The following is a 23,448-nucleotide window of genomic DNA, read 5'->3' on the forward strand; positions in this document are numbered from 1 at the left end:
GGGACTAGTTCGCAAAAGTAGGTTTTGGACATAATCCAAAATGGCGGGAAAATTTGCATACCGGAAATGAAATCCTTGAGGCCTTTTTTGTTCGGCTTGACCCAAGGATTCCAAAGATATAAGACACTTGAGTCTGTGACAAAGGGTTGATGAGATTTAAGCAAAAATATGCCATTTTTTTGTTTTTTGCACTGTAGCGCCACCTATTGGCCAATCTAGCTCATATTCTCTGAACCTCTCCTCGATTTTTGTACTACCTTCTGGCCAAGTTTCAAGTCTCTAGCACTTACGGTTTAGGCTGCACGATGCGTTTTACGGCAGAATAATAATAATAATTAAAGCTGCAAGCAGCATTTATCGGGGTTCAAGCAGTTAAGGCCTTTAAGCACACAAGCATCAAAAGACATTAAGTTTTATTTAGCAGGCATTTAACAATTGACATAATAGACGGAAAAGACCATTTACAGCCAATACAGGCAGTTTACCATGGGAAATATATGGTTTTAAAGCTTTTTAACAGTTATAGCGCCACCTTTGGTCCGATCTCCATAAAATTTGGCATGCTTGTTAATGATGTTATGTCACATATGCTCACCAATTTTTGTGAAGTTCTGAGTTTTCATTTATGATTTATAGGCATTTTAGTGTATTTTGCCAAGCCCCTTTTGTAAATTACCCTGTTACAGCCAGGCAAATGCAAAAGTTCAACTTTTTTTCGATAATTATTTATCTAGAGAGTCCAGAGAATTGTCCTAGACTGGTCTGGTTCCGATCGGGCGAAAAACCAGGGACTAGTTCGCAAAAGTAGGTTTTTAACATATTCATGAATATTTAATGAACTGTTTGATTGACAGCAATGGTTCTAGAGGCAAAGTCGTTCAGCATGAGCAGATCTATCATATGATATGCATTTTGTGACGATAAGTGTAACACCACGTGATTACAGAGCCATAAAACTCGTTAGCGCCAACTAGTGGCCGATTTCTTTCAAAGTTCTTACAGACCTCTAGGGGCTTGAGCCGAACAGGCCCACTGAGTTTCGTTCTGATCGGCCTCCGTTAACCTTGTCTAATAGGTGCTCAAACTTCATTGGCCGATAGCGGCCATGTTTTTTGAGATACACCAATGTCCTCATAGACATACATGGCACCTTGGACCAAGACACTGCATACCAATTTTCAAGTCAATCGGACTAACGGTCAGGTGGTTACAGCCTGTTTTATGTTTTTTTCATATTATAGCGCCACCATGAGGCCAATCACCGCGATTTTTTTACTGTGACCTCAACTTGAGCTCTTACATATGTGTACCGAGTTTGGTGAAAATATCTCATTTCGTTCACGAGTTATAGCCATTTTTGTATAATTAGCTCCGCCTCCTGCGAACGTTTTGATACCCTTTAGCAACCGTGGATCGAAATTTTACATTTTTTTCGATAATTATTGATATTCAGACTCCTGTGAATATTTCTGCACTGGTTTGGTTCCGATCGGGCGAAAAACCAGGGACTAGTTCGCAAAAGTAGGTTTTGGACAAAATCCAAAATGGCGGGAAAATTTGCATACCGGAAATGAAATCCTTGAGGCCTTTTTTGTTCGGCTTGACCCAAGGATTCCAAAGATATAAGACACTTGAGTCTGTGACAAAGGGTTGATGAGATTTAAGCAAAAATATGCAATTTTTTTGTTTTTTGCACTGTAGCGCCACCTATTGGCCAATCTAGCTCATATTCTCTGAACCTCTCCTCGATTTTTGTACTACCTTCTGGCCAAGTTTCAAGTCTCTAGCACTTACGGTTTAGGCTGCACGATGCGTTTTACGGCAGAATAATAATAATAATAATAAAAATCAGCACAATTACAATAGGGTTTCAGCATTTCATGCTTGAACCCCTAATAATAAAAATCAGCACAATTACAATAGGGTTTCAGCATTTCATGCTTGAACCCCTAATAATAATAATAATAATTAAAGCTGCAAGCAGCATTTATCGGGGTTCAAGCAGTTAAGGCCTTTAAGGCATTTAAGCACAAAAGCATCAAAAGTCATTAAGATTTATTTAGCAAGCATGTAACCACTGACATAATAGATGGAAAAGACCATTTACAGCCAATACAGGCAAATTGCCATGGGATATATATGGTTTTAAAGCTTTTTAACAGTTATAGCGCCACCTATGGTCCGATCTCCATAAAATTGTTTACTGTGACCTCAAATTGAACCCATACACATGTGTACTGAGTTTGGTGAAGATATCTCATTTACTTCTTGAGTTATAGCCATTTGAGTAAAATAGGCTCCTCCCACAACGATTTGCCACATTCTAGAATTATTTAATATGATTCTAGCATGATTTACTATCATATACCATGTTCCAGAATGATTTATTAGGATTCTAGCATGATTTACCTTGATACACCTCATTTCAGTATTATTTACTATGATTTACAATGTTTCTAGCATGATTAACCACATTACTAGCAATTATGTGAAGTGTCAGTGCAAATGAGGTGATGAACACTGACAAAATATTATTGTGTTATAATAGTTAGTTATATACGTGATTTTTAGTGTGTGTCCAAGTATGAATGCAAAAGCACATGTAAAATATTTCATTATTAAGTAGAATGGCCAGCAGAGGGCACTAGAAGACCACTTATTGGCTCACTTTCACTTTAAACCAGTTTTCTGCACTAAAGCAAACCAGTTTTTCCATGTTAACTCAATGCATGCTTACACACACACACACACACACACACACACACACACACACACACACACACACACACAGCATAGTTAACCATGATTTACCATGATATACCACGTTCTAGTATTATTTACCAGGAGATAAACGACAATCTAGTATTATTTACTTTGATTTACCATGTTTCTAGCCTGATTTATCACATTACTAGCAATTATTTGAAGTGTCAGTGCAAATAAAGTGATTAACACTGACAAAATATGATTGTGTTATAATAGTTATTGCTATATAAGTGATTTTTTTAGTGTGTATTCAAGTATGAATGCAAGCACATGTTGAATTATTTCATTAATAAGTAGAATGGCCAGCAGAGGGCAGTAGAAGACCACTTATTGGCTCACTTTCACTTTAAACCAGTTTTCTGCACTAAAGCAAACCAGTTTATCCATGTTAACTCAATGCATGCTTACACACACACACACACACACACACACACACACACACACACACACACACACACACACACACACACAGCATAGTTAACCATGATTTACCATGATTTACCACATTACTAGCAATTATTTGAAGTGTCAGTGCAAATAAAGTGATTAACACTGACAAAATATGATTGTGTTATAATAGTTATTGCTATATAAGTGATTTTTAGTGTGTATTCAAGTATAAATGCAAGCACATGTGGAAAAATTTAATTAATAAGTAGAATGGCCAGCAGAGGGCAGTAGAAGACCACTTATTGGCTCACTTTCACTTTAAACCTCATGATTTTGACCAGTTTTCTGCACTAAAGCAAACCAGTGTTTCCATGTTAACTCAATAATGCATACTTGCTACATATGCTACACACAATAATGCTACACACACACACACACACACACACACACACACACAAATGTTTCAGTGATATTGGTGTCACATTCACCTTCATCACATTCACCTTCTGTCTTCATCACATTCACCATCTGTCGTCATCACCTGCACCTGCTCCTCATCACCCTCATCATCATCACCTGCTCCTCATCATCATAACCGTCACCTGTTGTCCTTGTCTTGATCTGTGTATTTAAGTTCCCCTCTCACCCATTATCATTGTCGGTTATTGTTTGTGCACTAGCACTCTGTTATGTTTGTTTTCATGTTGGAAAATAAAACCTTTGTTATATTTGTACCACACACACACACACACACACACACACACACACACACACACACACACACACACACACACACACACACACACACACACACACACACACACACTTACCATAGTTTATCATGATTTACCATGGCTGATACCAATACCAATATGACAAAATGACTATTTTAAACAGCAGGGGGCAGTAAAATACCACTTATTGGCTTAACATGCCATTAATTCATATCATTTTCACCTTTTTAACTGTTATAGAGGCAAATTTTGTCCGATCTGTCTGAAAATTTTCATGCTTGTTCAGGGTGATATTTCACACGTTCTGACTTGTTTTTAAGAAGGTCTGAGCATTGATTAAAGAGATATAGGCTTTCGGGGACACTTGGTAAAGGCCAGATTTTGAAGTGAACCTATTATAGCTATCCAAATGAAGTAGTTCAACTTTTTCTGACAATTATTGATCTAGTGAGTCCAGAGAATTGTATTGCACTAGTTTTGAACATTATGATATGAAAATTATATGATCAGAGATGGAAAAGACCATTTACAGCCAATACAGGCAGTTTACCATAGGAAATATATGATTTTAAAGCTTTTTAACAGTTATAGCGCCACCTATCGTCCGATCTCCATAGAATTTTTCATGCTTGTTAATGATGTTATGTCACATATGCTGACCGATTTTTGTGAAGTTCTGAGTTTTTATTTAGGATTTATAGGCTTTTTAAGGTATTTTGACACGCCCATTTTATAAATGACCCTATTACAGCCATCCAAATGCAAAAGTTCAACTTTTTTTTGATAATTATTGATCTAGAGAGTCCAGAGAATTGTTCTAGACTCGTTTGGTTCCGATCGGGCAAAAAACCAGGGACTAGTTCGCAAAAGTAGGTTTTTAACATATTCGTGAATAATTAATAAACTGTTTGATTGACAGCAATGGTTCTAGAGGCAAAGTTGTTCAGCATAAGCAGATCTATCAAATGATATGCATTTTGTGATGATAAGTGTAACACCACGTGATTACAGAGCCATAAAACTCATTAGCGCCAACTAGTGGCCGATTTCTTTCAAAATTCTTACAGACCTCTAGGGCCATGAGCCGAACATGCCCATTGAGTTTCGTTCCGATCGGCCTCCGTTAACCTTGTCTAATAGGTGCTCAAACTTCATTGGCCGATGGCGGCCATGTTTTTTGAGATACGCCAATGTCCTCATACACATACATGGCACCTTGGACCAAGACACTGCATACCAATTTTCAAGTCAATCGGACTAACGGTCAGGTGGTTATAGCCTGTTTTATGTTTTTTTCATATTATAGCGCCACCATGAGGCCAATCACCGCGATTTTTTTACTGTGACCTCAACTTGAGCTCTTACATATGTGTACCGAGTTTGGTGAAAATATCTCATTTTGTTCACGAGTTATAGCCATTTTCGTATAATTAGCTCCGCCTCCTGCGAACGTTTTGATACCCCTTAGCAACCGTGGATCGAAATTTTACATTTTTTTCGATAATTATTGATCTTCAGACTCCTGTGAATATTTCTGCACTGGTTTGGTTCCGATCGGGCGAAAAACCAGGGACTAGTTCGCAAAAGTAGGTTTTGGACATAATCCAAAATGGCGGGAAAATTTGCATACCGGAAATGAAATCCTTGAGGCCTTTTTTGTTCGGCTTGACCCAAGGATTCCAAAGATATAAGACACTTGAGTCTGTGACAAAGGGTTGATGAGATTTAAGCAAAAATATGCCATTTTTTTGTTTTTTGCACTGTAGCGCCACCTATTGGCCAATCTAGCTCATATTCTCTGAACCTCTCCTCGATTTTTGTACTACCTTCTGGCCAAGTTTCAAGTCTCTAGCACTTACGGTTTAGGCTGCACGATGCGTTTTACGGCAGAATAATAATAATAATAATAAAAATCAGCACAATTACAATAGGGTTTCAGCATTTCATGCTTGAACCCCTAATAAAAATCAGTACAATTACAATAGGGTTTCAGCACTTCGTGCTTGAACCCCTAATAATTAAAGCTGCAAGCAGCATTTATCGGGGTTCAAGCATTTAAGGCCTTTAAGCACATAAGCATTTAAGACATTAAGATTTATTTAGAAAGCTTTTAACCACTGAAATAATAGATGGAAAAGTCCATTTACAGCCAATACAGGCAAGCTTTTTAACAGTTATAGCGCCACCTATAGTCCGATCTCCATGATATTTTGCATGCTTGTTAATGATGTTGTGGCACATATGCTCACCAATTTTCGTGAAGTTCTGAGTTTTCGTTTAGGATTTATAGGCTTTTGAGTGCATTTTGCCACGCCCATTTTCTTTATGACCCAATATACCCGTGCGAAAAATGCAAAAGTTCAACTTTTTTTTGATAATTATTGATCTAGAGAGTCCATAGAATTGTCCTAGACTCGTTTGGTTCTGATCGGGCGAAAAACCTAGGACTAGTTCGCAAAAGTAGGTTTTTAACATAATTACAAATATGTAATGAACGGTTTAATTGACAGCAATGGTTCTTGAGGCAAAGTTGTTCAACAAGAGGAGATCTATCAAATGGTATGCATTTTGTGACAATAAGTGTAACACCACGTGATTACAGAGCCATAAAACTCGTTAGCGCCAACTAGTGGCCGATTTCTTTTAAAATTCGTACAGACCTCTAGGGCCATGAGTCGAACATGCCCACCGAGTTTCGTTCCGATCGACCTCCGTTAACCTTGTCTAATAGGTGCTCAAACTTCATTGGCCGATGGCGGCCATGTTTTTTGAGATACGCCAATGTCCTCATAGACATACATGACACCTTGGACCAAGACACTGCATACCAATTTTCAAGTCAATCAGACTAACGGTCAGGTGGTTATAGCCTGTTTTATGTTTTTTTCATGTTATAGCGCCACCTAGTGTTCAATCGTCGCGACTTTGTTACCGTGACCCCAAATTGAACTCATACAGATATGTACCAAGTTTGGTGAAGATATCTAATTTACTTCTCGAGTTATAGCCGTTTTAGTAAAATAGGCTCTTTCCACAAAAATCAATTAGCGCCCCCTAGAAACCATGAATCGAAATTTCAATTTTTTTTCGATAATTATTGGTAACCAGACTCCAGAGAACATTTCTGCACTGGTTTGGTTCCAATCGGACAAAAAACCAGGGACTAGTTCGCAAAAGTAGGTTTTTGACAAAATTCAAAATTGCGGAAAAATTTGCATACCGGAAATGAAATCGGAGATATACATTTTGTTTGCCATGAGGTCTTGATTACATGGATATAAGACACTTGAGTCTACGACATACAGTCTAGGAGTTATGAGCAGTTTCGCGCTTTTGTTCGCTGTAGCGCCACCTATGGGCCGATTTGGCTAAGTCCGTGTATCTGAGTAGCGAGCAATACTACTACCATTTGACCAAGTATCACGTCTCTAGGCCTTACGGTTTTGGCTGCACGATGCGTTTTAGGGAAGAATAATAATAATAAAAATCCTTACAATTACAATAGGGTTTCAGCATTTCATGCTTGAACCCCTAATAAAAATCAGTACAATTACAATAGGGTTTCAGCACTTCGTGCTTGAACCCCTAATTAACTTAATGTTTCATAACCAATGAAATGCAGAACGTGCATTCAGAAATACTATCTTCTGTACAGCATCCATACTACTGCCACATCTGTTTTATTCTATTTTACCAAATGTCAGAGGTTTATAAGTCAAGAATGTCTCTAGGTTTCACCATGCGACCAGAGCGTGTAAACTGAGGGGATGCTGCTTGTTGCTGCATGCTACAATTGTTTTCTTTCAATCTTCCTGTATCCACAGGTGCACGAATGCGCTCTCAGGTGCTGGCTCATTTATTTCTGATGCCATTTCCTTGGTTTCCATTAAATGTCGACGATTACAGCAGAACACTTGATCATCATGGGTACGGATAATGTATGACCGGTGTGCGTCCGCAGGTTGCAAAACAGTGGGGGACATCCATCGACCATTGGTTTGCTGAAATCGAACATTATCCCCTTGTGCCAATGCTGACAATGGCTGTGCTGTGCGATCATAGTACTGCCTCTGTGTTGCTTGCTTTAGCTTTCTTTTCACATTCACCAGTCTTTGATCCACAACCTGAGGCTGTAGCTGTTTTTCTGAAGTGGGGAGTATGGAGCGAAGACGTCTACTCATCAGCAACTGTGAGGGAGACTTAAACCCATCAACAGGGGTGTTCCTGTGTTCAAGTAAGCTGAGGTAAGGGTCCTTCTTCTCAGCTTGTGCTTTGCTCAGTATGGCCTTTGCTGTCTGTACAGTCTTTTCGGCGAGACCATTGCTTTGCGGATAGTGTGGGCTAGATGTTACGTGCGCAAAGTCCCATTGAATTGCAACATTTTTGAAGTCATGCGAGCTGAACTGTGGGCCATTATCTGAAATTATTTTTTCAGGTACACCGTGCCTGGCGAAGATGGCCTTTATCTTACGGATGACTGTTGATGATGTGGTCGAGTGGAGTCTCTCCAGCTCGATGAATCTGCTGTAGTAGTCTACGGCTATTATATAGTCATCTCCGTTCCACATTAACAAGTCTGTTGCAACAACCTGCCAGGGAAGTTCTGGTATCTGGTGAGAGATCATGGGCTCTTTTGGATTCGATTTGCGAAGCTCTAAGCATGTGGTGCATCTTTCCACCATTTCTTCAATTTGTTTGTTCATGCCTGGCCAAAATAAAATATCTCTGGCCCTTTGCTTACTCCTCTCAATTCCCATGTGTCCAGTGTGTATGCGCTCTAACATTTCTGCCCTAAGCTCATGTGGAATGATGATTTTCTCACCCTTAAACAGAAGCCCATCGATCTTTGAAATCTCATCTCTGAGATTCCAATACTCAGCAATGCTGTAGGGGCACTTCTTCCTCACATCAGGCCATCCGGATATTATGACACTTCTCAGGGAAGAAAGCTGTGGATCTTGCTCCGTTGCTTTTCGGATGCTCGTTAGCTTCCTGTTGCTTACAGGTAGACTATCTACAACTGTGTGAATTTGTGCATCCATATCCTCATCCAGTGATTCGAGTCGGTACGAGATGGACTTCCTGGACAGCGTGTCCGCTATTGGAATGTCTTTTCCTGGACGGTGCACAATTTCAATATCGTACCTCTGTAGTTGCAAAATCATTCTCTGCAGGTGTGGAGGCGCGGCTGCAAGAGGCTTTCTCAGGATGGGTTCTAAAGGTTTGTGATCAGACTCGACAATAACCTTTCTGCCATAGACATATGTGTGAAAACGTTTGCATCCAAACAACACAGCGTACAACTCCTTTTCGATCTGTGCATAGTTTTCTTCTCTTGGTGTGAGGGATTTTGAAGCATACGCATATGTCTTGGAGTGTCGGCAGGGGATAATGTGGCCTTTTGATTGCTTTATTCAAGTCTCTGGGGTCTAAACATATCCTGAGTTTTCCAGTGCTGGGCTTTTCAACGACCACCAGGGCATTAACCTTAACCACTTTAACAATAACGCCTGATTTTCCCATGCTGTCTAGCTCCTCCTCGAGTCGACTGCGCAGCATGAACGGAATCCTCCTGGGCGGATACACGACAGGGACAGCTGTAGGATCTATGTGTATAGTACATTACCCTGGAAACTCACCGATCCCGTGAAAGACATCCTGGAATTCTTGCATGATATCACAGGGCTTGTTTGTATCTGCATCAACTGAAAAGATGAGCTTTATCAGCCCCAGGTCCAGCCATGCTCTCAAAGCAAGCACGGGAGGTGCATGTGTACTCACAATGTAAAATTCCAGCACAGCTTCTGTGTCTTTGTATCTACAGCTAAGCTAACATTTCCCTTTTACATCCAGTGTCTCTCCGCCATAGCCTGTAAGACGGCGCATTGTGGGCTTCAGTTCTGTTGTGCCGAAGAGATTTTCAAATCTACCGGCTGGAATAATGTTCACCTGGGCCTCAGTATCCAATTTGAAGATAACTTTGCTTGCTTGATATCCTAAATCAAGTTCTGCAAAAGCCTGCTCACATTCTGTGCTTTCATGCTCTTTATTAATTGCATCAATGGACAGCTCATCCGCCTCTAAGATGTCTGTATTTCCCACTGTGTGTACAGCTCTATGTGTGACAGGTTGTTTTGCTTTGCATACCTTTGCGAAGTGGTTGAGTTTATTGCATATTTTACACCGACGGCCTATCTAATCTAATTATCTAATCAACCAATCACATGGCAGTTGCTTCAATGCATTTAGTATTGATATTGGTGTGGTCCTGGTCAAGACAATCTCCTGAACTCCAAACTGAATGTCAGAATGGGAAAGAAAGGTGATTTAAGCAATTTTGAGCGTGGCATGGTTGTTGGTGCCGGACGGGCCGGTCTGAGTATTTCACAATCTGCTCAGTTACTGGGATTTTCACGCACAACCATTTCTAGGGTATACAAAGAATGGTGTGAAAAGGGAAAAACATCCAGTATGCGGCAGTCCTGTGGGCGAAAATGCCTTGTTGATGCTAGAGGTCAGAGGAGAATGGGCCGACTGATTCAAGCTGATAGAAGAGCAACTTTGACTGAAATAACCACTCGTTACAAAGCATTTGTGAAGCCACAACACGCACAACCTTGAGGCGGATGGGCTACAACAGCAGAAGACCCCACCGGGTACCACTCATCTCCACTACAAATAGGAAAAAGAGGCTACAGTTTGCACGAGCTCACCAAAATTGGACAGTTGAAGACTGGAAAAATGTTGCCTGGTCTGATGAGTCTCGATTTCTGTTGAGACATTCAGATGGTAGAGTCAGAATTTGGCGTAAACAGAATGAGAACATGGATCCATCATGCCTTGTTACCACTGTGCAGGCTGGTGGTGGTGGTGTAATGGTGTGGGGGATGTTTTCTTGGCACACTTTAGGCCCCTTAGTGCCAATTGGGCATCGTTTAAATGCCACGGCCTACCTGAGCATTGTTTCTGACCATGTCCATCCCTTTATGACCACCATGTACCCATCCTCTGATGGCTACTTCCAGCAGGATAATGCACCATGTCACAAAGCTCGAATCATTTCAAATTGGTTTCTTGAACATGACAATGAGTTCACTGTACTAAAATGGCCCCCACAGTCACCAGATCTCAACCCAATAGAGCATCTTTGGGATGTGGTGGAACGGGAGCTTCGTGCCCTGGATGTGCATCCCACAAATCTCCATCAACTGCAAGATGCTATCCTATCAATATGGGCCAACATTTCTAAAGAATGCTTTCAGCACCTTGTTGAATCAATGCCACATAGAATTAAGGCAGTTCTGAAGGCGAAAGGGGGTCAAACACAGTATTAGTTTGGTGTTCCTAATAATCCTTTAGGTGAGTGTATGTTCAAAATGAATGAGTACATCATGAATCTATTTTCCAAACCGTGTTTTTGATTTATCCTGAATCCCTACGGTACGCCTATAATAAGTGTTTATATTCTGACTATTTTATCCCGGGGTCGGCTCGCCTGCGGAGTTGCCCAGTGCCTGCGTGACTTGCCATAGACATTAACGGAGAGAAGTAGCTCCGGCTACAATGTTCTTCCGCAAGACACTTGCAGTTTATTTATTATGGATGGTGAAACGCGCCAATAAGGAATTCAGGAATTAAGTCATATAAAAATGTCAATTGCTGAATTCTTTAAAAAACAAAGTGTGGAGGTAAAGGATGCTGGTGGAAAGGACCGGGCCAACGAGCCAGCACACAGACACAACTGATGACGAGAGCACAGGTGCGGACAGGGAGGAACCGAGTGAGCAAAGGAAAAAGAAAAGAGTTTTTTGATTTGATAGTTAAAAGATTAAAACATTTTGCTAACATGAAGTCTTGTGTCACTGTCAGTCTTTTTACATCAGTGCAAAACTAGGGTATGCAGATTAAGACCACTATTCATCAGCATGCATTGATTAATCCCATGGCATGTAGCAAAGAAAAAAAAAAGCTGCGACCAAAATCATATGCTGGTGCGACCAACTGAGAAAGTTGGTAGCACCAGTGCAACCAGAGGAAAAGTTAGTCTGGAGCCCTGATCATGCCACAGTAAATAAACTTCTGACACCATGTATCGTTCTTGTGCAGTCACTCCAAATAGTGTCGTAACTTCGTCACGTTTGCGTCTAACTTACTGGATATCAACTGCCTCTCATACAGAGAGCTAACAACCAATCCACATTCAGTATGCAAATCATCACACGTAAATCGATAACATTACAGTCCAAGGTCCAGAATAATTGTCTTCGAAACAGAAACAAAAATCAGAATGGAACAATCTCAAATCGACGATGCTCAATGAATCAGTCCTCCGTTAGGCCGTGGGTGAATTTCCGCCATGAGCCCCGAACGAGTCCTCTGCTCTCCCTCGAAATTTCCGATCCAGTCCTCCACGCTCGAAATTTCGTAACGAATCGTAACGAAACTGGTTAACAACTCAGTTCAGACCGCGCAGAGAGGGATTAGTTTCTGCCCAACTTAATGCTCATCCAAACCAAAAAGAAATGATCACGCCTCTCATCTCCTTCTCCGATCTCTCTCATTGGCCAAGAGCAGGCGCATACAATTTCCACATATTTTTACCGAACTTAACATACACACCTCTTACAAAGCTTACATTGACAAAACTTTGAAACAAACATGTTCTTTTAGGGAAAATAAATAAATAAATAAATAAGACGAATATAAAACTCACCACTTTGCCAGTGTGCATTTTCCCGATAGCCCTGAATTTTCAAAAAGGCAACATCAAGTTTGCAGATCTTATACATGCACAAACAGCAACACACTAAAGAAAAAGGAAAACATGAAAACGCATCATATGACACCTTTAATAAATTAATACAAATGTAATACAACTATTATTTAAAACATGTATACACTCAAGCTTCCATTGTTTGTTTGTTTTCTAAAAGTGAGCTTGAACTTTTTTTTTCTCATAATTATGCAAAATAAATCTTTCATTAGTCTTTGTCTCCCTCTGCTGGTACAACACAAACAACACATTTAGGCTCTATATTTTCTCCAACAAAACTCCAACCTTTTTGAGTTTATACTGTGCGTTTATACAAATAAAATGGTTATTCTATGAATGAGAAACTGTATTTTGCTGCTGTGTAATAAAAGGTGTTTCACTGCCGCCTCATCAGGTCTGTCAGAGGATCGTTGAAATATGGTGAATTTATTGATGTAACATCTCATTTTCAAGGGGGTCCTAAAGACACAAACAAAATATACAACACAAATAATAATAATACAACCGAGACAAAACAACTTTACAAAACGAAATACAAAAACAGAACAAAACAAAAGAAAATGCTCAATCTGTTTCCCGCACCCACAGACCACACTTGCGATGCAGAGTCTCAACATCATACAATATCAACATAGAACCAAATAATAACAACAACAGAAGATCCTCGAATTTATCTCAAGTAATAAATTTTTTTTTTTTAAATAATAATAATAATAAATGGATAAATAAATAAAAATAAAATCAAAAATCGAATCAAAAACATAAACAAGTTATTTTAAGATAAGAATATAAAGATAACCTAAAGCGATTAAGAGAAGTAATAGATCTCAGAGAAACAGGAAGATTATTCCAGTCAAAAGGGGCTTAATACTGAAATGACCTACGTCCGGCTACTCTGAAAAATACTCTGAAAAGGAACAAGAAAAAAAGGATATTGCGCATGTCTAAGTGAGTAATAAGATCTATATGGAATCAAAATTTCATTCAAATAAAAAGGACAAACAACATAAACACATTTAAAAATAAACAAAAACCAATGGAATTTTCTTCTAGATTTAGGATGTAACCAATTAAGCAATTCATACATATGACAATGATGAGTACGATATGGACACCTTAGCACAAATCTGCACAAAGAATTGTAAACAACATTAAGAGGCCTAAGATAAATATCATGGGTATTTTGATAAACAATATCGGCATAGTCAATATGAGGTAATATTAACTGAGAAACAATTCTTTTCCTGTCTTGAAATGTAAAACAATCGATTGAGCAATAAAGTGAACGCAGGCAATAATATGTTCTATTAACAATATAATCTATATGGGGCTTAAAAGAAAGTTCCGAGTCAATCCAAAAGCCAAGATATTTAAATGAATCAACATTCTCAAGAGATGAGCCATCATCAAAAATAATATTCAAATCAAAAGTTTTGGAATGACAACGACGCGTCCCAAACATCATGCAACAAGATTTCCTCTTATTTAATATAAGCATATTGTTATGACACCATTTTTGAACCAAATTAAAGTCAGATTGTAATGATTTCTGAATCTGTAACAAATCAGAGTTAGTGGTGTAAATTACAGTGTCATCAGCATAAAGATGCACTGAACAGTTTGAGTATAACTGAGGTAAATCATTAATAAAAATAGAGAAAAGCACTGGTCCAAGAGTGGAACCTTGTGGAACACCATTTTCAACAATTACATAGTCTGACTGATAACCCTGGAAAACAACACATTGACGTCGAAAAATCAATGAAAATGGCACCTGTTGCTTGGCCTTTGTCAAAGGATGAAAACACATCATTCGTAAATTTTAAAACAACAGTCGTAGTAGAAAAATTTGGTCTGAAACCTGACTGTAACGGAGATAGAATATTTAATGAATTAATAAATAATGATAATTGATCTCAAAATTTTTTGCAATAGAGCAGATAATAGAAATTGGACGATAATTATTGACATCAGATGAGTCTCCACCTTTGAACAAAGGAGTAACTCTTGCACATTTCCATATAGACGGAACAGAACAAGTAGACAATGACAAATTAAATAGATCTGCAAGAGGATACATTAATACGTGAGCAGCGGATTTAACAAATTCAGCTTCTAAACCATCAGGGCCAGCACTACTATTTGTTTTTAGATCACATATAACATAGTAAACATCGACAGGCATAATCGTCTTAAAGGAAAATGAACCGTTTGCAGTGATTGAATTTAATGAAGCGACAGTATAGAAATCAGAACACTGAGAACCACAGATAGAAGAAAAATGCTGATTAAAAGCTTGAGAAATTAGTGAAGGGTCAGAAATAATTTCATTATTAAATTTAATATTTTTAATCAAGCTTTTTTTTTTTTTTTTTTTTTCAAAAGATTGTTCAACTGATTCCAAAACTGTTTATGGTTATGAAAGTCTTTATAATAATAGGCTTTTGCATTCCTTTTTTCCAACTTACATAAGTTCCTTAAAAGTGTAGGTAATAATGACTCATAACCAGTATGATTAATTATTAATTGTGGATTATTAATTATACATTCCCCTCATTTGAGCTTGATACCCCCTACACAAGATTAGAACTGATCCAAAGTAAATGTCTGCCTTTGACTCTAACAGTTTTCAAAGGGGCATGTTTATTTATTATATTCATAACCTCAGAATGAAAAAAATTCAGTGCATCCTCAGCAAATGGAATTAACTGAAACCTATCCCAATTTATATCAACTAGGTCTTGAATAAAATGATCAACGTTCATATTTTTACACCGTCTCAGACTAATGTATTTAGGTGGAGAACTTGGCATTTGAATTTTCCAAACACAATATATAATCGAGTGATCACTTGTCTTAAACAGTCTGACAATACACCCGATTTAATTATCCTTTCAGGATTATTAACGAGAATCCGGTCCAACAAAGATGAAGAACGATAGTCAACTCTGATAGGCTCAATAATTAACTGACTTAGATTTATACTACCAAATAAATTTCTATCATTAACAGAGGAACAGTCCAACCAGTTTTTATTAAAGTCACCCAAAATAATCAATTCATTGTGCTTCTCAAGAAGGTTAATAGTTGACAGAATACACATCGTAGAATCAGACGGAGCAGAGGGTGGCCTATAAATATTACCAATAGATAAATTTTTGTTAACATGAAAAGTAACTAACAAAAAGACACTCAAAATAAACAGGACAAATTGAGCAAACACTACACATATACACACATACACAGACAAACCACACACAAAAGAAAAAAAAAAGCAACCATGCCCCAGATTCAAACTGCAGCGATAACATTATAAGAGAGGACCAAACGGTTTTGAGTTCAAATAAACAAAATATACATAGTGCATCACACCAAATTTAATTCCATAGATTTACCACTCTGTATCAAATATTTAGACCATATAAATAGTCAATTTTAAAGAGAAAATGAAAAAACAAAACACAAATAAAGTTATTTACATAGCTGAGAGTACCATAATCATGGAGAGGAGATTATAAAGAAGTCAAATCAAATCAAATCAAATTTTATTTGTAGAGCACCTAACAACAGCCACAAGGTGCACAAGGCGCTTTCCAGTAAAAACATTAATAGACAACAATATAAAAACATAAATGTACATAAAAATAGCAGTCAAATCGGAAGCTTTGTGTTAAAAGCTTGTCTGAATAGTTTTCAACTGTGAGGTGATGCTTCGTAGGTGTGCTGGAAGTGCGTCCAAACTTTTTATATTTGAACTTGGGAATGACCAGAGAGGTGTGTTCAGAGGAGCGCAGAGTTCTGGCTGGTTGGTAGACCGTTACCAATTCAGCGAGGTAGGCCGGTGCCAGACCATTGATGGCCTTGAACACAAACTTAATTTATAAGTCTTAATTTATAACAGTGAAGTCACTGTATCTTCAGTCTCTGTTGATTCTGTTGACTGTGAGTCTCTGTAGTGGATCCTTATTCACCACCAGATGATCATCAGAAGATCATGTCTTCCAGTACCTAAAATAAAACACACAAACAGTCACATATGCAGTATGAGATATTAGGTCTGTCACATCTTTTCATAAGAAAACTAACTAGATAATCTATATTAATTTATTCTTAAACATGATCATATAGCTTCTATCTGATGCTCAAAGTCACTTTACAAAATCAAAAGCACATGAAAGGTCACTTTCACACAACGGACAGCTGATACAGAACCAGCAGAAATCATCATTACACTCACTACAAAATTTATATCAGTTAATAACAAACATCCCAAATCTCAGATTATCACACACATAAGGCATCTTTACACAGAAAAAGCAGCACAGAAACCAAATCTAAAGCGGCAAAAAAAAAAAAAAAAAAAAAAAACACAAAATGTGCATTTACACAGTGTGATGACCCTGAGTGTACTCCCTACCTGATGGTGGCAGTCTGGGGGAATTTTGAGTCACTCCCCCATGTTAATTGTTAATTAGGAAATCTAGGATTTAAGTGTTCTGAGTTTTCATTTGGTAGGCACTCTCTGTGGGATAGTTTCTCACAGGAGTGGCTCTTATAATCTTATTTGATTTTCTTTCTTATGCTTGCCTTGTGTCATGTAGCTTTAATATTTTGTTGTAGTTATTTTGTTTGTTTCTTTATTTTCCCTAGACTTAAGTTGGTATGAGTGGTTATTGTTATATTTGTTGAAGAAAATAAAACTTTCTTCATTCATCAAACGTTGGTGGTTGATTCCTCTTTTATGTTGCGGCTCCAAACGAGCTGGTCGTAACAACAGAATGTTAATTGCTTCTCTGATGCGGCATAAATGCATTTACGCAGGAATTAAAATCGCAGGTAATAATACTTTGAACATTACTATTTTAAAACTACAGTTTTAAAGGGTAACTAAACCCTAAACAACTTTTTTTAGTTAATGATCTGTAAGACTGGGGCTTTAATAATGCTGTTCATTGATTCAAGTAAATTTGTTGACATTTGGGTATAAAGTGTTTTAATTCTACAATATATGGTGTAAAAGCCTTTGAGTGCTGCCCTCTCCAGGTTGAACGGTGGCTACTGCAGTGGAATGTTCCTTTTGGATGTTGTGGTGCTGTGTGACGTAAGCATTTAATCAGCCATTTGAACTGTAATAGAAAATATGATGAAAATCGTTAAAAACTATTCTTACACTAGTGTCTCCAGTTTATAATGTGGATCATCCTTCAGATCCTCTAACAGCTTCACTGAGTCTCCTAGTTTATTCCCAGACAGATGCAGTGTTCTCAGGTGTGAGGGGTTTGATCTCAGAGCTGAAGCCAGAGCAACACAACCTTCATCTGTCACACCACAATAACTCAACCTGTAGAGAACAATGACACACATTAAGCCTATATCCAGAGATAAACATGACACTTAAAACAAATAAAATAACAACATAATGCTGTCAATATTAAATAAATACAAATACTCAATTAGTTCACATTGTGAAAATACATCAGTTAGGATTAGGGGATTGATTATAGAGTTTGTACAGTATAAAAATCATTCATTCTATGGAAAATCCCCATAAAACATGGAAACCCAACGCGTTTGTGTGAGTGTGAATGTGCTTTAATGCTTAACCTGTTAAGCTGCAAACCCACTTTTGAAAAATCCCAAGAAATGACATACCCAAACTGAAACAGATACAGTTCATGAACCCTTTGTACTAAAAGCACAAGTATGATCTCATTTGAAAGCTGACACCTGGCAGTTTATTGTAAATGTAGAATTAATTATTGTCATAATGACAAAAATTGTTATAAATAGCTTCAAAGTTTTGTAAAGTTATTAGAAATTATTTTTTATGAAATATCCTCATGAAAATAAAATTGAAGTTGGCACTGGAGCAATCTAGAAATGCACTACAGCTAATGCCACATGTCTAAACATTTTATGTTTAAAATCTTAAGATAATAAGTCCAAAACTCTGTATTTAGTGAAATGTTTTTCAAGATCATGTCATGTGACTTTATTTTGATTTGATGCTAAAATGCTACTGATGTTTATTGCCATCTTCTAACCATCTATCCAGTATATTTTCTTTATTGTTTTGTGGTGCAAACAAGCCCCATTCAGTCTCAGTCTCTCCTGCACACATTCACACCTCTCCAGCCTGGTTATGGCTGTAAATATGCATTTCTTTTGTCTGCATTATAGTTACTAACGACTGGCTATTCACAGGCTATTCATATGGTTTCAGTCACTAATTTCTTTTCTCAAAGTTCACCCTTACATTTTAAACTGTATCTAATGCATTTCTTGAATAAAGACACATTTCAGGTAGCATTCAAAAAATAATAAAAATATAACTTCTAGGTGGCAGGTGCACCTAGGGCTAGCTAGCATGTTAGCTTAGCACACCATCAATACACGACAATTTATGAGATTAAAACCATGTTTGTGCTTATAAACTTACTTTATAAAGCAAATCGAGTATTTTAAATAATTTTCTGTGATCTAATTTGGCTTCAGATAAAAAAATCAGACAGAAAATATACTATTGGATAGTGTTCTGCACAATGATAGTCTATAGATTAGCATTACATTATAAATATAATCTATTATTATGAAAATACCTGGCATGGCTTGAAAAACACAGGTAACTCAAATATCAGTGCAATCATGTTTATTGTCTTCAAAACATCTGTATCTGCATGTTACAGCGCGATCTCTTGTTAGCTTTGTGTGTATCAGACGTCCTGGAATGTCACATGGTCATGGCTCTTCTTCATGTTCCATATATGGACTATTATTGTGCATGTAGCGCCCTCAGGCTGCTGGTATGAATTAAAAAACACAGTATCGGAATACCAAATGCTCATAAAGATTACATCGACGCATTTGGGTATAAATTCAATAAATATTATTCCTGTCTATAGAAATATGATGTAAATCTATGAGAATCTATCAATATTTCTCCAAATCTGCACAGTTTTGAGCTAAAGCCCTGAGGGACGTTGTTTTGTGTATCGCTGTCATGACGACAGCACGGAGTTTTTTATGAATGAAAGCGGCTGACGCGCATAATTCATATTAAAGGTATCGACTCATTTTTTCATTTCATAACTCCTGACACAAATTAAGACATAACTGTCACTATGAGTTTCTCAGAATACAATAGTGGTCAAATACTGAAACTTGAGTATTATATCTTTTTAATTATGTATAGTTTGTCAAGGTATAACATTAAATCTGATAGTAATTTTGAATTAAATAAATAAATAACGCTTCAGTGCGCGGGCGCACTGGCAACGGTTAACAGGTTAAAGGGATAGTTCACCCAAAAATGAAAATTCTGTCATCATTTACTCACCCTCAAGTAGGGCTGGGCGATAAAACGATAACGATAATTATCGCAATATTATTTTTCTCGATAAAACGATATCAAGAATTCGATAAATGTTCGATAATGTTTATGCGCCAAAAGCGGAACTAAACTCATTTGAACCGCGCGCCACACGAACCATTTATCCGCTCGGGTCAAAGTCCAAACGGCAGCGCGAGCTCACTAGAGCAGATGCGTTTACTCTGATCGCTCTCGTCACAAGATCCAGTGAGAAGAGCTTGAGTTCAGCGAAGAACACAAATGTCTCAGTGATTTAAACCAGTTTAAAGGCAGATGAAACAGCGCTGACAAACAGGAGAAACACTGTGCGCAACGATACAGTCAGAAGGCTTTTCCGTCTACAAATTCCCATCATTTACCATGGATTTACTGTAACGTTAGCCTAGTAATATTAACTGCACCATTAAATGTGGGATATACATATTGAATTGTATTATATTATTAATGTAGACAATGTATTAAATGACTAATGGAATATAATCACAGTAATTAATAATGTATTTAGGCTACTGTTTTTCATACAAATACCATAGAAACCATAAAGTTAAATTTTGCCATGATAGTGAGGTGCTACAGGGTATGCCTGGTTTCATCTGTGGTTGTCATGATCTAAATACATGATACTGGATGACCAATGGTTAATTTTAATTAAGCTCACAGTCAGAATATTATATTTTACCAAATAAAAATTAGCACATGCAGAAACTAAGAAATTGTCCAATAAAGATATTTATTTTGTTAAGGAAAAATGACAAATGTTTGAATGTTCTACCTCAGATTTGTGAAATGTTCTCCTGTTTGGCAAGTGTTTGTCATGATATGTTCTGACAAATAAAGAGTAGTTTAAAACCACAGTTAATGCTCTGGTTTCTACAACTTTCACTTAGGAGCAAAAATCTGCCTTTAAACTTGAAAGAAATAAAGATTTTCCTTTTATTGTGATAATTATCGATATTGACTGATATAAAAAAAATTATCGTGATATTTCTTTTTGGCCATATCGCCCAGCCCTACCCTCAAGTTGTTTCAAACCTGTATGAATTTCTTTTTTCTGCTGAACACAAAAGATGATATTTTGAAAAATGTCAGTAACCAAACAGTTGATGGACTCCATTGACTTAAAATACTATGGAAGTCAATGGGGTCCATCAATCCAACAAAATGTCGGATCTGACGGATCAAGCAGGAATCTGTCGCTGAACCACCGGATGGAGCTTACGCCAAGGATATATTGTATACACTATCTACTGTACATATTAATCCTTATTCACTCCGAGTCTTTATGGTAGAGATGATCTTACCACAGTGTCTCCAGTTTACAGTGAGTCTTCAGTCCAGCAGAGAGCAGCTTCACTCCTGAGTCTCCTAGTTTATTATCAGACAGAATCAGTTCTTTCAGGTGTGATGGATTTGATCTCAGAGCTGAAGCCAGAGCAACACAACCTTCATCTGTCACACCACAATCCTCCAGCCTGTAGAGAACAATGACACACATTAAGCCTATATCCAGAGATAAACATGACCACTTAAAAAATAAATAACATAATGCTGTCAATATTAAATAAATACAAATATTCATTAGTTCCAAGGACTCTGATGAAGATGTAACTTTACATCGAAACGTTAGTCATTCATTGTTATGCACCTTAAATAAATATTTTAATCAGTAGACATCTGTGCTGCACCGGCGATTCCTTTTGTCTGATTCATTAGTTCAAGTTGTTGAATTACATCAGTTAGGATTAGGGGATTGATTACAGTTTGTACAGTATAAAAATCATTATTTCTATGGAAAATCACCATAAAACATGGAAACCCAATGTGTGTGTGTGTGTTTGTGTAATTAATCTATTTGTAAACATTTTAAGGAACTTGTGTGTGTTAGGACTGGGAGAAAAAAAAAATCAACTCACCAAACTATCGTAATTTTTTGGATCACGATTTTAATAGATTTTTTTTTGTTTCAGAATAAATATTGATTCAAATTAAATTGCTTTAGTTTTGTCCTTGCTTATAGTCAAGGTTGACAGAAGTTAGCCACTTTTGTTCCAACAGAGGATGAAATGTGTCATTATCTATGAGTGTCGTTGTTGTGATGTCAGTCTGTGTTCCCCTGTCTTTTCATGTTCAGCAGTTCCCTATTATGTCTATTAGTCTCCCCAGGTCTTTCAGATTAACCACGCCCCCTTGTTATCTTGTTTAGCTTGTTTGCCCTTGTATATAAGCCCTGTGTTTTAGTTCAGTCATTGTGAGTTCTTGGTTTTATTTAACGCTGATGTTGGTTGTTCTGTTCCCTATTCTGAGTTTGTAAAGTCTGGAGTCTATTTAATAAACAAAGCTGCATTTGGATCCTGCTTCCTTCTTGTCTCAGCCGCATCGTAACAGAAGGACTCACCAAAATATGGATAGAGCAGCTGCAAGTAATGGAGTTCTAATAAGAGTGCTTTCTTCAATGTTTAGATGCATTACATGGACTCACAGAGATGGATTATTAGTCAACACTACAATAAGGTTTCATTTGTTACACTTTAGATAACTACATTAGTTAACATGAACGAACCATGAAAGATTCTTCTACAACATTTATTAATCTTAGTTGATGTTCATTTCAACATTTATTAATAAATTTTTTAAATCAGTAGTTGTACAGATGTGGCCATTAAGAATGCGAATCACGGGGAAAGGGATTCGGCGATTCGGCCCTTAGTGAAGTTCTCTGGCACATGACGTACGTTACCAGTAGGGGGCAATGCTGTTTCTTTCTCACGTTATACGTTATAACGTGTCCTGAAGCCAATAAAATGCAAAGATGTGTTAACCTCTCTCTGGTGCGTATTGACAGCGAGCGACCAAGCTCATAAACGTGTGAGAAACGCATTAAGTAGTAGACTATGTTGTTTATGTTAACAGCTCAAATAGAAATAAAATATTAATGATTCAGTTATCAATGGTTTTTACATGCATGTCATGGGCGTTTGTAGCATAAAAGAGTGTTATAATAGCTTTTTAGTGAACTTATATGTGCAAATATCCCGTCCCATTTTAGCAACCCTAGTTTCCACATGGTGGAATTATTTACACTGAGAATTTAATGCATTTCTTTGACATTTAAATAACCTATAAAAGATCTTTTGCAAGGACACAATGATGAAAATGTGACTTATGTAAGTCTAACATAAAATTACATTGCATTTTAATGTCTGTCTTTGCCACAGACATGACCTGTTCAGACATGTTATGCTCTTTATTATAAATCACTCACTAATTTATTTTATACAGTTTAAGTAGCAGAAACCTCTGCCAAATAATACTGATATTTTAATATGGTTCGTTCATTGGCCACTTAAAAGTACAATCTGTATTATATTTTTTGCCAGGGATTAAAAAAAAAAAAAAAATCCACCGGTTCACTCAGA

The 23,448-nt window shown here is 37.4% G+C and overlaps 2 protein-coding genes across 6 annotated transcripts in view; one reads left to right on the top strand and one right to left on the bottom strand.

Moving 5' to 3' along the window:
• LOC311303559 (uncharacterized protein) overlaps positions 1-23,448 on the top strand; it is a 79,339-nt gene that overhangs the window by 17,738 nt on the left and 38,153 nt on the right. The window lies entirely within an intron of this gene.
• The window catches only part of LOC311304188 (protein NLRC3-like), a 31,723-nt gene continuing 23,953 nt past the window's right edge, over positions 15,679-23,448 (bottom strand). For all 4 annotated transcript variants that reach the window (XM_084431064.1, XM_084431065.1, XM_084431067.1 and 1 more), the window contains 3 exons: positions 21,334-21,504; positions 17,834-18,004; positions 15,679-16,671 (listed from right to left, as the gene is read on the bottom strand). In XM_084431064.1, the coding sequence (XP_084287190.1) occupies positions 16,656-16,671; positions 17,834-18,004; positions 21,334-21,504 (358 nt within the window). In that variant the 3' untranslated portion in view covers positions 15,679-16,655. The remainder of the gene's footprint in view (positions 16,672-17,833; positions 18,005-21,333; positions 21,505-23,448) is intronic.

Source organism: Rutilus rutilus (assembly GCF_951802725.1).
Source record: "Rutilus rutilus genome assembly, chromosome: 14".
Lineage (NCBI taxonomy): Eukaryota > Metazoa > Chordata > Actinopteri > Cypriniformes > Leuciscidae > Rutilus > Rutilus rutilus.